This window comes from Rana temporaria, chromosome 8, assembly GCF_905171775.1.
Source record: "Rana temporaria chromosome 8, aRanTem1.1, whole genome shotgun sequence".
NCBI lineage: Eukaryota > Metazoa > Chordata > Amphibia > Anura > Ranidae > Rana > Rana temporaria.
In genome coordinates this window covers 58,339,664-58,356,731 of record NC_053496.1, presented here as the reverse complement: position 1 = coordinate 58,356,731, position 17,068 = coordinate 58,339,664, and the positions used below count along the sequence as shown (strand labels likewise).

The following is a 17,068-nucleotide window of genomic DNA, read 5'->3' as shown; positions in this document are numbered from 1 at the left end:
ATTGTATGATACGGAAATCTTATTTCTCCTCAATGCTCTGCAGCTTTGCTCCGAGTTCTTTCTTGGTATATGGGTCTCTTCTCATCACAAACCTCACATGCACAACCTGACCCTACATTACACCTATTAAGTACCCTCAAACAAACAGTTTTCAGGTTATACAAAAACATAAAATATATAATTTTACCCTCAATGTAGTAAAATATACTACAATGTAGCCGTTAGATCTACCCAAATGCTAAATGGCAGAATTCCAGTTTAAAATGCACATGTTTTTTTGCAGTGCTGAATTGGCTATGATTATATCAATATCATGTTTTGATTGAATTTTAAAGCCAGGAAGAAAAAGCATAAACAATAAAAAAAAAATATATATATATATATATATATATATATATATATATATATATATATATATATATATATATATATATATATATATATATAATATATATACACACACACACATTTTCTTTAACCATGGTCAACACCATTATTTTTGTACTTTTTTTATTTTTTTATTAGTGTGTTTTGATAAATGGCACAGAGGTACTTTATATCTGCACAATCTCTTTCAACATATTTTAGATATAAATAGCTATACTGTGTCGTCATGATAAACAGCTAGCTAGAGAACCAATCCACACAAAACTGTAATTTTAGTTGTAAACTAATTTGGAGCTGAAGCTTGGTTAATGGCTGAAATTAATCCCCTCCCCCACTCCCACCATGGTGCCCGACTCCTATTGTCTCATAGGGCATCTCCTTCAGCAGGAAGCAGCATTCTTCATCATGTCAAATGCATGAATAGGATATCAGGAATAGTACCCTCTCTCCCAGTGATGGCAACTGCAGCTGGAAACTAATTATTGGGAAGATCCTTTAGCCAGAGTTCCTTACTCTTAATTGCATGAAACTAGAGAATGATCCAGTTCACTAGAGATCCCATCAAATCCACAGATATAGTACAATATATCGTTTGTCAGGCCAGTGCTCCTCACCCGACACATTCATCTATCAATACCTAAACAGTTATATCTTTTGAAGCATGAGGCAAAATGAACATGCATGCAGGTACATACATATAACAGGTACATATAACAAATTCACAGTTGGTCATTGGCTTAACATCATGCACCCTTCTTTCACTTGACATGTAACCCACTCTGCAGGCATCTGTCACATGGTGGTGTGGCTTTACTCTGCCTCATGCGCTTGCTCTAGAAAAATGGTCATATTTCCCCACCTTCTGCATGCTCATACCAGGTAATTACTGAAGTGGAGAAAGCACCCAAAGAGCTGCGAAAAGACCTTTTGAAACGCAAGAAAGAGGAACTTGCACAATCGCAGCACGCTCAGGTAACAGCATATGCTTTGTGCTACTAAATCCAGAGAAGCCATCTAACGTTTTCCTGATTCTGTAGTGGCCAATAAACACGTCTGTCCACTAACACTGTCATGTCCAACTAATCCAACTGATTTGTAATCACTAAACATCATGTGCTATAATAGATTAGTAAATAAATCTACAACACCTGCAAGTGGAATGGAATGGTTGGGTATTTTCATTAAAGTCATAGGTTTGCCTTCTCATGGTTTTGTGAAAACAAAGTCCTGGAACTTCTACCAGATAACAGGTATTGTTTACTAAAGCACAGGGGTAACCTACAGTAATCTTTGTGTTATTGAGTGTGTCACAAACGTAAAGATTTTTTTTGATTTACTAAAGTGTTGTTTTGGTATGTTTTTGGTATTGCTGGATGAAACTGGATCTGATCATTTTGGTAATCATGGTAAATGCAGTGATGGATATTTTGGTGCCATTATCAAAATTGGAAAAAATATGAATTTATCAGGCAGTGGCTCCAATGATTTGATCATTGATATGTGTGCTTTAAGATCCATGAGATATTTAATGAGGCTGTACAGTGGATATAACCGCTCTTGCTGCCATGGTGGAAGTCGGTCACTTCTTCTCGAGTCCTTTCTTCTCAATCCCTTCAGGGGTGGGGGCAAGCATAATTTATTTTCCACCTTCTATTGCTCTCAGTACTTTTATAATGGTATATGGTATAATGGGATAATTTCCTTCCAGTATCCAATTCCTTATTCTGACTCGGGAAGTAGGGCGGAAGGGTCAACAGGTAAGCACTGGCGTTGGTGCACAGTAACCAAAAATGAATTGGGTACTCCCACTGCTGTTCTCTCTAGACTTTCCAATGCCCATATGACAGATTCAACAATTTTCTGTACTTGCTCACCCTTAGTTGGGCACCTTGGGTGCTACAACCTTTTACTGCATCAATTTACTTTCTCAAAGGTCTAGTTGTCATCTGTTGCTTTTAGTCTGCCTCTCATATTGTGGCTGTATTGTATTCTGCTCTGCAGGGGGTTGCCCAGGTTATGATTCAATCATTTCAGTTGTCATCATGTACTCTATTCAACGCCCAAATGCAGGATGTAAGTCTGTCGCTTAAGAGATTTTGGCTTGGAGGTTTGCAGTTTGACTCACGCATGTATGTGTGTTCAGTTAGGATCATGGGGAGCTTTCTAGGGAAGCTGTTGCTAAGGAAAAGAATCATGTTAATTGAATTTAAAATACAATTCTTGGGGTTTAGAAAGCAAAATATTGTTTTATTACTAAAACACCATCTTTTTCAGTGCACCAGTTCTCCTAAAGGGTGTCTCCACCCAAACAAAAAATAAATGGTTAAATCACTCGTGTTTGCTTTAGACAGGTGATTTATACTCCACCCAAATCCATTTAGAGCTTTGAGTGGAGCTAACCATGAAATTTCTCCTGTCCCTCTTTTATCTCTGTATTTTTTAACGTCTATTCAACAGACCTGTGAGACTGGATTCCAATAATCGCTGTGGATGGGATATGGAGATATTATTTATATATATATATATATATATATATATATATATATATATATATATATATATATTGATTTATTTTTTTTGCATATTTCTCATACTTAAATTATTCAGATCATCAAAAAATGTTAATATTACACAAAGATAACTCAAGTAAATGCAAGATGCCTGGCCCTATGTGAAAAAGTAATTGCCCCATCCCATGCTGAATCATGAATGAACTGTGATTGACCACAATTTTTTGGAAAGCAGAGTTAAATTTTGCTTGCCGCACCCAGGACTGATTACTACCAGACCTGTTAAATCAAGAAATCGCATAAATAGAAGCTGTCTGACAGAGGAAGTATGCTAACAGATCACAAAAAGCCACACATCATGCCACAATCTAATAAAAATCAAGAACAGATTAGAAACAAATTAATGTACAAGTATCGGTCTAGGAAGGGTTTCAATGCCATTTCTAAGGCTTTGGAACTACAGTGAACCACGGGGAGAGCCATTATCCACAAATGGAGTTGACTTGGAACAGTGGTGAACCTTTCCAAGAGTGGCCGGCCTACAAAACTTACACCAAGAGCATGATGACGACTCATCCAGGTGGTCATAAAAGTACCCAGAACAACATCTAAAGAACTGCAGGCTCACTTGCCTCAGGTAATTCATGATTCAACAATAAGAAAGAGACTGGGCAAAAATCGCATCCATGGGAGAGGTCCAAGGACAAAGCCACTGCTGACCAAGAAGAACACAAAGGCTCAATTTTACATTTACCAAAAAACATCTTGATTATCCCCAAGACTTTTAGGCAAATATTCTGTGGACTGATGAAACAAAAATTTCACTTTTTTGGAAGGTGTGCGTCCTGTTACATCTGGCAAAAACGAATAACGGCACTTCAAAACAAGAACATATTACCAACAGTCTGACATGGTGGTGGTAATGTGATTTGCAGCTTCAGGATCTGGACGACTTACCATAATTGATGTAACCATGAATTTTGAGCTATACCAGAAAATTCTAAAGGAGAATGTCCAGCCATCAGTTTGTGACCTCAAGATAAAGTACACTTGGGTTATGCAGCAAATGAACCGAAACACAACAGGAAGTCCACCTCTAAATGGTTCAAACAAAGAAAAATTTAGGTTTTGGAGAGGCCTAGTCAAAGCCTGGACTTAAATCCAATTGAGATGCTGTATCATGACCTTACACAGGTCGTTCATGCTGGAAAACCCTCCAATGTGGCTGAATTAAAACAATTCTGCAAAGAAGAGTGGGCCAAAATTGCTCCACAGCGATGTGAAAGACTCATTGCCAGTTATTTTAAACGCTTGATTGCAGTTGTTGCCACAACCAGTTATTACGTTTAGGGGGCAATTTACTTTTTCACATAAAGCCAGGCAGGTTTGGGCAGCTTTTTTGTCTTAATAAAAGAAACCATAATTTAAAAACTGCATTTTGTATTTACTCGGGTTATCTTTGTGTAATAATAAAATTTGTTTAAGTCATTTAAGTGTGACAAATATGCAAAAAAAAATAAAAATCAGGAAGGGGACAAATACTTTTTCACACAACTGTGTGTATGTGTGTGTGTGTATATATATATATATATATATATATATATATATAACCCTATTTTTTTTTGCTAGAAAAATAGAAACCTGCTCCTGAGATAGTGCTAATCAAATATTTTAGAAAAAGAACGCAATACCACCTAATTTTTAATATATATAATCATATATTGAATTAAACCACTTTTTGTTTTTGTTTTTTAACTGACAATTGCGCGGTCGTGCGACGTGGCTCCCAAACAAAATTGGTGTCCTTTTTTCCCCACAAATAGATAGAGCTTTCTTTTGGTGGTATTTGATCACACCTGCGGTTTTTAGTTTTTGTGCTATAAACAAAAATATAGCGACAATTTTTAAAAAAAATTATTATTTTTTACTTTTTTGCTGTAATAAATATCCCCCAAAAATATATAAAAAGAAAAAAAAATCCTCAGTTTAGGCCGATACGTATTCTACATATTTTTCGTAAAAAAAAATTGCAATAAGCATGTATTGATTGTATTGCGCAAAAGTTATAGCGTTTACAAATAAGGTGATAGTTTTATGGCATTTTTATTTTATTTTTTTACTAGTAATAGCGGCAATCAGCGATTTTTATCAGTACTGCGACATTATGGCGGACACTTTTGACACATTTTTGGAACCATTGGCATTTTTTATAGCGATCAGTGCTATAAAAATGCATTGATTACTATAAAAATGCCACTGGCAGGGAAGAGGTTAACACTAGGGGGCGAGGAAGGGGTTAGGTATGTTCCCTGGGTGTGTTCTAACTGAAGGGGGGGGGGTGGACTGACTTGGGGAAATGACTGATCACTGTTCATACATTGTATGAACAGACAATCGGGCATTTCTCCCCCTGACAGGACCGGGAGCTGTGTGTTCACACACAGAGCTCCCGGTTCTCGCTCTGTAACGAGCGATCGCGGGTGCCTGGCGGTGATCACGCCCTGCCGGGCACACGCCTCGGCGTCAGGGGCAAGCGGGGGGAGCGCGCCCCTATTGGCTGCTCAGCGAGATGACGTAGATATACGTGATCTCGCCCAGCAGAGCCGACCTGCCGCCGTAAAACTGCGGCGGCTGGTCAGCAAGCGGTTAAGAAGTGGTTTAATCTGTAGTGCCATGCCTACATTTTGAGCATATGTTGATATATAAACTAGATGGGAAGGTCTCATCTAAAAAAAAAATATATATATTTTTTTTTAATATTTTCTCTTCATAAAAAGAGTAGGTAAAATGGTAATGAGATGTATTAACAGCGTTTAGTTTAAAGTATCTCCTAACAAAATCATTTTAGAATATATACGTATTTTCATGCTACGGCTTTGCCGAACTTCTTTCCCATCATTGTTACACGTTCCTAATTTTGAGATTTCCCCAGAATACTAATTTGGCACCCAACATGGCTTTTTATGTTTTGTGTCACCTACATGTGACTTTAATATGCTTCCTATTTTTAGTCTTGAGTAGGAGCTATAAGAAAATCTTCTTGGCTACATTATTCCTGCTGGTGCTGTAAAGGCCTTGCACAAACCTAATATTGTCATGCTATGGAGTGCAATGCGTGGGGTGGATCTTTTTGAAAGCAACTAGCTTGATTCTTAGTTTATTATTATTCTGGTCTGACATTTCTGCTGAATAGACGTCATGCTGGTAAAGCCAATGCCATTGTTGGCTTCCTTTGCATTCATTTACACAGTATACTTTTCTTTATATTATAAAAAAATGTAATGCTGTGCGTTTGCTGTGCTTTTCTGTTTGTTTTTAAAATAATTAATTCTTTCTTAAAAAAAATAGTTAACTCTCTGTAAGATATTAATCTATCCCTGAGGTCTATGACGTGATCTAAGCTTAGTAACTGAGAGGTGTGTTCCATGTTCTCATGAATGCTTGCAGTTGGTTTCACATAAATCCAGAGCAAGATTAAGTGGAACTGCTGTCAATAGCAAAAAGCCTGGTTCAGCCCTGGTTCACACTGGGTACGATTTGGAATGATTTGAGATGCGATTTGACATGTCAAATCGCATCTCAAATCGGCGGCAATTGTTGGCAATGGCACTGTCCTAATCAGTGCGACGCCGCATCTGCGATTTCAAAAAGTAGTTCCTGTACTACTTTTTGCGATTTCGGGCCGCGATTTACATTAAATTGCGTCCGAAATCGCGGCAAAATTGCAGCCGCAAAATCGCGGTAAAATCGCGCATTTTACCGCGATTTTTAATTCGCAGCAGTGTGAACCTAGGCTCAATCTGTTGCCTTCGTACTGCAGACAAGATTGTACTCCTGCTTGGTTGTTATTGTAGGGAATCCATTTTTACCTTTTCTCTAAATTCTTGAAATCGCTCTGATTTTATATTTGAAATACTACAGCACTTGAACTGATAAATTCAGAACTGGTATTCCTGACCAGTGATCAAATTACAGGCATTTTACAGACTTTAAATTCAAATAGCCCTTTGTCCCACCTTCATCCCCATTGACATTTGATAGGCTGAAAACTTAACTTTGAGCTGCAATTCTATATCACAGCGAGTGTCCGCTTAATATGGATTATGGTCATGACAACAGCAGAAAATCACTTTTCTTTAAAGCGGGGGTTCACCCAAAAAAAAATTTTTAACATGACATTCAGCCGAGTTGTCTAAATGACAATCGGCTGTGTTTTTTTTTTCGGTGCAGCACATACCTTATTTTTACCGCGGCTTCCGGGTATGTAATGTGCGGGACTGGGCATCCCTAAGTGATTGACATCCTTCCGACCGGCGCATACAGCGCGTCACTAGTTGCCGAAAGAAGCCGGACTGCGAGTCGGCTCTATACGGCGCCTGCGCACCGACGTTCTGCTTCTTTCGGCAACTAGTGACGCACTGTATGCGCCGGTCGGAAGGATGTCAATCACTTAGGTATGCCCAGCCCCGCACATTACATACCCGGAAGTGGCTGTGAAAATAAGGTATGTGCTGCACTGAAAAAAAAAAAAACAGCCGACTGTCATTTAGACAATTCGGCTGAATGTCATGTTAAATATTTTTTTTTTTGGGGTGAACCCCCCCCTTTAAGTATGTACAGTGAGGAAAAAAATATTTCATCCCCCTGCTGAATTTGTAAGTTTGCCCACTGACAGACATGATCAGTCTATAATTTTAATGGTAGGTTTATTTTAACAGTGAGAGACAGAATAACAACACAAATATCCAGAAAAACGCATTTAAAAAAAAATTATAAATTGATTTGCATTATAATGAGTGAGATATTTGACCCCTTCGCAAAACATGATTTAGTACTTTGTGGCAAAACCCTTGTTGGTAATCAAGGTCAGGTGTTTCTTGTAGTTGACACACATCTCAGGAGGGATTTTGTCCCACTCCTCTTTGCAGCTCCTCTCCAAGTCATTAAAGAGGAACTGCAGTCTGCTCACATAATCTGTAATAAAAACATCTTTGGCATTCTGAAGCTTCCCTCCAACCACTTTTGCATATTATTTTATATATACTGAGATTCTGTACTTGCCAAATATGCTGCAGAAATCTCCCCCCACCAATGGCTGCAACCATTTTAACTGTGGGCAGCTGAAGCTGCTGCCTGTTCACTTACTGGATTTACACAGACACACAGCTTTCATTGGCCCTCTTATGACTCCCTTTCTGGCAAACGCTCACAAGGGTGTGAGAGAGAGCGCTGTGCATGATGTCATAGGCCTAAGCTTTTTACCAGACAAGAAACAGTAAGTGGGCTATATAAGGTATTTCCTGGCATAACAAAAAAATGTTTTACTATCTAAAGTTAAAACAACAATGGTGGAAAGATTATAAAATGACTGAAGTTCCACTTTAAGGTTTTGAGGCTGAAGTTTGGTAACTGGAACCTTCAGCTCCCTCCACATATTTTCAGTGGGATTAAGGTCTGGAGACTGGCTAGGCCACTCCAAGACCTTAATGTGCTTCTTCTTGAACCACTCCTTTGTTGCCTTGGCCAGCTGTTTTGGGCCATTGTCATGCTGGAATACCCATCAATGACCCATTTTCAATGCCTTAGCTAAGGGATAGAGGTTCTTGCCCAAGGTTTGATGGAACATGGCCCTGTCCAACGTCCCTTTTATGCAGTGAAGTTGTGCAGGAAAAAAACCCAAAGCATAATTTTTCAACCTCCATGTTTGACGGTGGGAATTGTGTTTTTTTGGGGTCATACGCAGCATTCCTCCTCCAAACACGGCAAGTTGATACCAAAGAGCTTGATTTTGGTCTCATCTGACCCAGTTCTCCTCTGAATCATCCAGATGTTCATTAGCAAACTTCAGACGGGCCTGCACATGTGCTTTCTTGAGCATGGGGTGTTGCAGGATTTCAGTCCTTCACGGCGTAGTGTGTTAACGATTTTGTTTTCTTGGTGACTATGGTCCCAGCTGCCTTGAGATCATTGACAAGATTTTCCTGTGTAGTCCCGGACTGATTCCTCACCATTCTTACGATCATTGAAATTCCACAAGGTGAAATCTTGCATGGAGCCCCAGACCGAGGGAGATTGACGGTTATTTTGTGTTTCTTCCATTTGTGAATAATTGCACCAACTGTTGTCACCCTCCCACCAAGCTGCTTGGCGATGGTCTTGTAGCCCATTGCAGACTTGTACAGGTTTGCAATCTTGTCCCCAACATCTTTGGACAGCTCTTTGGTCTTGGCCATGGTGGAGAGATTTAAATCTGATTGCTTCTGTGGATAGGCATCTTTTATACAGGTAACGCGCTGAGATTAGAAGCAGTGCCTTTAAGAGAGTGCTCCTAATCTCAGCTCATTACCTTTTTATAGAAGACACCTGGGAGCAAGAAAACTATTTTGAAATACGGCTTTCCGGATTTTTTGGTTGTTCTTCTGTCTCCAATAGTTAAAATAAACCTACCTATAAAATTATAGACTGATAACTTCTTTGTCAGTGGGCAAACGTACAAAATCCGCATCCCTCACTGTATGCCCTGATTTGGGACCCTTTACTCAATGACCCTGTAGAGGATTACCCCGATGTATGAAGTGTAGATATCTTTGGAATTTTCCCATCTTTCTTGCGTTGGGTACTGGAGCGGTGTCCTTGAGAATGTAATGTACTAGTCAATGGGGATACTAAAATACTTTAAATGTCTTCAAAGATCAACATAATATAGACATACTCACCAATTACCAAATTGTTTGTCTGAGTTTGTTGTGTTTCCAATTTATACTGATTGTGAATAATAACTGTTGCTGTGACATAAGCAGTAGTTGATCTGCAAAGTAGTTTTTATAGATGTGTGTATCGTACATGTGCGAATTGTATTGGTTAAAATCCAAATTACTGTAGAAAATAAATCGATAACTTTGTGTCTCTCTGTAAAACCGTTCTGGAACTAACTTTAAAAAAAATGCGTTGATAGGAACAAGAGTTTGTTATGAAGCAGCAGCAAGAGTTGGATGGATCCCTGAAGAAGATTATTCACCAGCAGAAGATGGAGCTGGCCAACATAGAACGAGAGTGCTTAAATCATAAACAGCAGCTCCTGAGAGGTATAAAATATGCCCTACTGCCTGAGAATAATGTATACCATTCATGACTTGTCATTTTACCCTGAATGTTAAAAATATAATTTTTTATAGCACGGGAAGCCGCAATTTGGGAGCTTGAAGAACGTCACCTGCAAGAAAAGCACCAGCTGCTGAAACAGCAGCTAAAGGATCAGTATTTCATGCAGAGACACCAGCTACTGAAAAGACATGAGAAGGTATAGCACATTTATCATTTTATTAAACTCAAATTCTACAATTCTATTACCATGTAGCTTCAGTGATACAAGAAAAGGGTATGGTTGCTGACCGTTTCATACAAATGTCAGCCAGGTAGGGGAGAAGATTTTTGTGCTCCTGTTTTTTTTTAAATGCCTCTAAACGCGGTTCTGTGCTAGCCTATATGTCCATGCACAGTGGGCATTTAGAACGATGTTTAGAGGCATAAAAAAATGCACCAAAGCGGTATTCAGAGTGGATGCATGCATGAATGTATTGAAATGTATTCCAAAGGCCAGAATACAGAATTTACGCTCAGTACCATATGCAACATTGTTTTCTGGCAGAACCCCCCCCAGCATATTTGGGGCATAAATTCATAGGCCGTGTGCATGAGGCCTAAATGAACATATGCTGCACTACATTCCCAGTATGCATCAAGTCATGCATACTTATAATGTATGGGTTGACAAACCTTTATATGATTTCACTTTTAACATTTAATGTTATTATCAGATAAAGGTCTTTTTTTGTTTTCAGAAATAGGTGAGCTGACAAAAAAGGGTAGGGACAATTAATGTAATATTGTAACCTTTATCCCTGCCAAGCTCAAGATGCTAGGTTCTTTACTGCTTGCAGCTCATGGAAGAAATGGAAACTTTTTAAAGTGTAGGTTTACAGCTTTGGTTACATCACTTACCTGAATGAAGGATGGTTCAATGCAGGCAGCTGGATCCACAAGAAATCTTAACTTCAGGGATGCACCATCCTCTTCCTGTCAGCTCTTTAGGCAGAAAACAGATGATCCAACAGCTGCACTCTCCCTACTTCCTCCTCTTCCACTGAGAAAAGTGTTTTCACTGATTACATTCCAGATGATTTTTTTTTTCCCCCTGTTGTGTTTTTTTTTCCCCCCCACTATATTAAAGTCCAGTGCATTTTTGATGCATTCCAGTACAGTCCAGTGCAGGAAAAATGCAGCATGTTCTACTTTTTTTCTTCTGAAACTGAAAAACCCTGGAACTGACTGCACTGGTGTGAACTATGCCATTGAAAACCATATAACCTACTTTCCATGCGTTTTTGATGCAAAAACGCACTGGATTGCATTTGGTGTTGGATTATAAAAAAATCTCACAAGCTTTGAAAATCTCACGGAGATTTCCAAAATGAAAAGAGTATAGCACAACTGCAAACCTACCAAGACATAGCCATCCACCTAAACCGACAGGCTGGACAAGGAGAGCAATAATCGGAGAAGCAGCCAACAGGTCCATGGTGACTCTGAAGGAGCTGCAAGAGATCCACAGTTCAGGTAGGAGAATCTGTCCACAGGACAACTTTAAAACTATAAGGCGTTCACTCCACTCCACTGGCCTTTATGGAAGAGTGGCAAAAAGAAAGCCATTGTTGAAAGAAAGCTATAAGAAGTTCCGTTTGCAGTTTGTGAAAAGACATGTGGGGGAAACGGCAAACATGATAAAGAAGGTTCTCTTGTCAGATGAGACACACATTTTTCTTTATGGCCTAAAAGCAAAATTCTATGTGTGGCGGAAAACGAACACTGCACATCACCCTGAACACCCTGAAACATGGTGGTGGAATCATCATATTGTGGCCTTTTCTTCAGCAGGGTTAGGGAAGCTGATCAGAGTTGATGGGAAGATCGATGGAGCCAAATACAGGGCAATCTTACAAAAAAAACTGTTAGGCCTCGTACACACGACCAAGTTTCTCGGCAAAAACTAGCAAGAAACTTGCTGGGAGATATTTTTTTGCCGAGGAAACCGGTCGCCAAAAAGAGAGCAAGTTCTCTATTTCCTCGACGGGAGTCTCAAATTGGCTCGTCGAGTTCCTCGACTCGCTGGTTTTCGACGAGAAACTCGGGCGTGTGTATGCTAAGAAACCCGCGCTTGCTCAGATTAAAGTATGAGACGGGAGTAAAAGTAGCATTTGTAATGGAGATAACACATTTTTAAAGCTGTAACAGACTGAAAAGTGCAAATCGTCTCTTACCAAACTTTTATATAACACGCAAACACATGAGATTAGCAAAAGCAGCCCCAAGGGTTGTGCCAGTGGAATCGAACTTCCCCTGCCGTTGTATGTGTAGTACATGACCGCGTTTGAGAACGAGGAGATTTTGTATTGACAGTGTGTACGCAAAGCAAGCTTGTCGAGTTCCTCGACAAGCCTAACAAGGAACTCGACGAGGAAAATGATGTGTTTCGCCCGACGAGTAACTCGGTCGTGTGTACGAGGCCTCAGAGTCTTCAGAAGACCTGGGACTGGGTTCACCGTCCAGCAGGACAACAATCCTAAATATACAGCCGGAGCTACAATGGAATGGTTTTGATCAAAGCATATTCATGCGTTAGAATGGCCCAGTCAAATGTCCAGACCTAAATTATGTGCCACTTTGGTCTATGTTGGTCTATCACATAAAATATATTTACGTTTTTGGTTGTAACATGACAAAATGTGGAAGATTTCAAGGGGTGTATGTCTTGCTACTACCATAACCTACCACCAAAGAACAACCCAAAATAAATTCTCCAGCCCCTGATGATCGCAGTGATACCACATATGTGTATTGTAGGTGTATGTACCCGTAGTACAGCCCAGAACAATAGTGTGCATTTTTTATTTTTATTTTTTATCTTGCCTAAAACGCACTGATACAAATTAAGAAGGGAAAAAAAAAATCATGTCCAAAAAATACTGACCTTGGCCCTTGACCCAAACGCTAACCCTGGGTCTGACCTAGATCAAACCTTGATCTAGGTATATTCTTTTTATACAGTAGGTGCACGCGATATTGTGTCAATCTCGCTCCCTTTCTCGGCGAGATTGAGCACCTACGAGCCCCATCGCGGGAGCCAGCGCCGAGCTGGCTTGCCGCGATAGAGACAAAGCCGTCATAGAAGCGACGGGAGATCCGACTTGGATTCCCGCCAATTCTACACGTGTGCGGCGTTTGTTATGAATCCTGAGGGGGAAGTCCCCGCCGGATTTTAAATAAAAATCCGGCATGGGTTCCCCCCTCAGGAGCATACCGGGCCCTTAGGTCTGTTATGGGTTGTAAGGAGAGCCCCCCCTACGCCGAAAAAACGGTGTGGTGTGCTTCTTCCGCTATCAGGGGGGTCTTCTTCGGCTATCCGGGGGGTCTTCTTCACTCTCCGGGGGTCTTCTGCTATGTTCGCCGCTCTCCGCTGTCGACTCGGCGCACCCCGGTTCTTCCTCCAGCTGTCCGGTGCCTTCTCCTTCAGCGCTGAACGTCTATCTTCTTCTTCCGTGCTGTGACGTATTCTTCTTCTTCCGGGCTGTGACGTCATCTTCTTCTCTTCTCCAGATGTTGACACGCCGGCTCTTCTCGCTGAAATGACGGATGCGTGGCTTGCATCGGACCTATATAGGCCTCACAGTCCCATCATGCTCTGTACCTACCCATGTGATACCTACCCACGTGGGTAGGTATCACATGGGTAGGTACCAGAGCATGATGGGATTGTGAGGTCTATATAAATCCGATGCAAGCCGCGCACCCGACATTGCAGCGAGGAAAGGCGACGTGTCAACATCGGGAGAAGAAGAGAAGTGAAGAACATGACGTCACAGCACGGAAGAAGAACTCACAGCACGGAAGGAGAAGAAGACGTACAGCACGGAAGAAGGCACCGGACAGCGAGAGGAAGAACCGGGGTGCGCCGAGTCAACAGCGGAGAGCGGCGAACATAGGAGACCCCCAGAGAGTTGAGAAGACCCCCCGGATAGCGGAGAAGACCCGTCGGGATAGCGGAAGAAGAAGCGACCCCCCCCCCCCGGCGGTGGAAGAGAACCAGACGGCGGCCCCCACCCACCCGAAGACGTCAAAGAAGAAGCTCCCCCTGGTAAAAGAGCTAATAAAGAAGACAGGGGGAGCCTCCGGAGCAGAAAAATAAATTATTTTAAAAACCCTTGTGTGGTGTGTTTATTAACTTTGACATTTTTCCTACAGGTGAATGGTTAGGGGTACGATGTACCCCCATATCCATTCACTTAGGGTGGGGGGCCGGTATCTGGGGGCCCCCTTATTAAAGGGGGCTCCCAGATTCCGATAAGCCTCCCGCCCGCATACCCCGACAACCAACGGTCAGGGTTGTCGGGAAGGGGCCCTGTCCTCATCAACATGGGGACAGGGTGCTCTGAGGTGGGGGGGCCGCAGTGCGCCCCCCTGCCCCAGAGCACCCAACCCCCCCATGTTGAGGGCATGCAGCCTGGTACGGCTCAGGAGGGGGGGGGGCGCTCGCTCGTCCCCACTCCCTTCCTGGCCGGCCGGGTAGCGTGCTTTGGATACGGGTCTGGTATGGATTGTAGGGGGACCTCCTACGCCGTTTTTTTCGGCGTAGGGGGGCTCTCCTTACAACCCATAACAGACCTAAGGGCCCGGTATGCTCCTGAGGGGGAACCCATGCCGGATTTTTATTTAAAATCCGGCGGGGACTTCCCCCTCAGGATTCATAACAAACGCCGCACACGTGTAGAATTGGCAGGAATCCAAGTCGGATCTCCCGTCGCTTCTATGACGCGCTTGCTGGGATGTGCTGTCACTATTCCAGTGAGTGCGAGATCTCGGCACCATGTCGCCGAGAATCAGCGCGATGCTGTCGTGCTAAAAACACAATATCACAAACACCTACTGTATATATATAATCTCCGCAAGGACAGGGAAAGATGCAATGTATCTATCTCGTCCATTCACAGAGACTGTGATAGCCAATCAGAGGCTATCACAGCATTCAGATGACCCGGCACGCTCCCAGCACAAAGGGAGATAAGCAAATATGTCCCCATGGGAAAAAGTCCAGTCTAGCGAGGCCGCATATTAGCGTACGGTCAACGTGAAGGGTGTTAAAGTCCAAAACAACATATGTTCTTGGATAGTATTATTTTTGGGTGACTTTTGAATCTGTTTGTATCCTTCTGCTCTAGTTAGGTGGTTATCTAGGATCATATTCTACTAATTATGTTGACATCTGCAGGAAATGGAGCAAATGCAAAGGTATAACCAGCGACTAATAGAAGAACTGAAAAATAAGCAAACTCAGGAGAGGGGACGGCTGCCAAAAAATCAGCGAAGTGATGCCAAGACTCGTATGGCTATGTTTAAGAAGAGTCTGAGGATTAATTCATCTGGCTCTCCAGAGCAGGACAGGGAGAAGATTAAACAGGTAAAGCTGTTTACACATTGTTGGTTGTCTGTGAATTCAAGAGTCTTTATTGGGGACTATTTTAATTTTTTTGAGTATATTGATACAGTAGTACCTTGGATTACGAGCATAATCCGTTCCAGAAGAATGTTTATAATCCAAAGCACTCGTATATCAAAGCGAGTTTCCCCATAGGAATCAATAGAAACTCCGGTAATTTGTTCCAGTGTCAATGCTAGTGTATGCAGTACCGCATGTGGCCAGAGGTAACGGAGTGTCTCCGAGTGTCTTTGGCACCCCCCGCACCTCTGGCCACATAAACCGTGTTACAATACAAGATTTTACTGTACTTGCATTACAAGTCCAGGGAAAAAGCAAGTGATGCTCTCAACTGCAAAGCATCTGACTTCCCCTTCAGAGGTGCTCATTATTGTACAAGAAAATGTTTCCAGTTTGTTAGAAAATCACGCTGTGAGGAGATTAAAATGTTTTTCCCACTTCCATGGAGTAAAGGGAAGGTTGGGAAGTACTGTGCATGCACCGCATGGTCCTTCAGCCCTGAGTCCTGGTACTGGAGCCTATCGGGTAGATTGCAAAGATGATGTTTTTCCCACTTGTACTTTACGTAGAAATTCATGTTGTAAAAGTCACACAAATTAGGGGCAGTTTGGGGAGAATCTAATTAACCTACCGGTTAAGATCTGGCGTATGGAATAAACGGGATCACCCAGAGGGGATGCACACAGAGAAAACCTACGAACACAGTGCTGATAGGGTCCCTGAAGGAATTTGAGGACTTGGACCCTGGTTTGCAAGGCCTAACCTAAACCACCATTCTGCTTATTTTTTTGATTATTCTGAGTCTTCAGTAATGAAAGCATTAACTATTATTTGATAATATTACTAGTTATACATAGAAATTATTATCATTAAAAAAATTATGTTAATTTAGCCAATTTTAATGTTAATCTTAATATTATTTCTAGTTTGCCGTCCAAGAAGACAAGCGACAAAAGAACGAGAGATTGGCTCAGCACCAGAAACATGAAAACCAAATGCGAGATTTACAGCTTCAGTGTGATGCCAACATCCGAGAGCTGCAGCAGCTACAGGTTAGAACTATGTAATGAAATATAGGTGTCTGTCTTGCCTGATAATTAATGGACGCAACAGCAGGGCACCCAATGGTATATCCCTATAAATGAATGCTATAGATTGGGGGATAGGAGGACGTGTACTTGTTTTTTATTACCAGCTAAGTAGGTGAAAAACAAAGTTGAAGGTGGAGGTATACATTAGGCTTTTTTCACTTGGCCTTTCTGGATATGAAGGGCCATGGGCACTGCGCACACACTTGGATGTCTTTCCAAATGGAGCTCCGCTAAGCCTGTATGTGTACTGACTTTATGAAGATCAGGCACGTCTATATGCTTGAAGTACGCTTTTTTTCTTCAGCTTTTTTTTAAATGTGTTAAAGACTCCATTCTTATGTGCAGGCTTGATAACACTATGAAATGTCTTTCACTTGAAAACTTTTTCCATAAGCACACTTGCTTGTATTGCCAGAGTGTGTGTAATTTGTGTAGGCCAGGGGTGGGGAACCTTTTTTCTGCCAAGGGCCATTTGGATTTTTGTAACATCATTCGGGGGCCGTACAAAATGATCAACGATCAGATGGTAA

At 41.5% G+C, this 17,068-nt stretch overlaps 1 protein-coding gene across 4 annotated transcripts in view; it reads left to right on the top strand.

Moving 5' to 3' along the window:
* SLK (STE20 like kinase) overlaps window positions 1-17,068 on the top strand; it is a 105,160-nt gene that overhangs the window by 82,235 nt on the left and 5,857 nt on the right. For 2 of the 4 annotated variants that reach the window (XM_040361842.1, XM_040361840.1), the window contains 5 exons: window positions 1,267-1,359; window positions 9,853-9,982; window positions 10,073-10,197; window positions 15,220-15,408; window positions 16,374-16,499. In XM_040361842.1, the coding sequence (XP_040217776.1) occupies window positions 1,267-1,359; window positions 9,853-9,982; window positions 10,073-10,197; window positions 15,220-15,408; window positions 16,374-16,499 (663 nt within the window). Of the gene's footprint in view, window positions 1-1,266; window positions 1,360-2,388; window positions 2,461-9,852; window positions 9,983-10,072; window positions 10,198-15,219; window positions 15,409-16,373; window positions 16,500-17,068 lie in introns of all 4 variants that reach the window. The other 2 variants (XM_040361841.1, XM_040361843.1) reach the window with 2 other exon arrangements.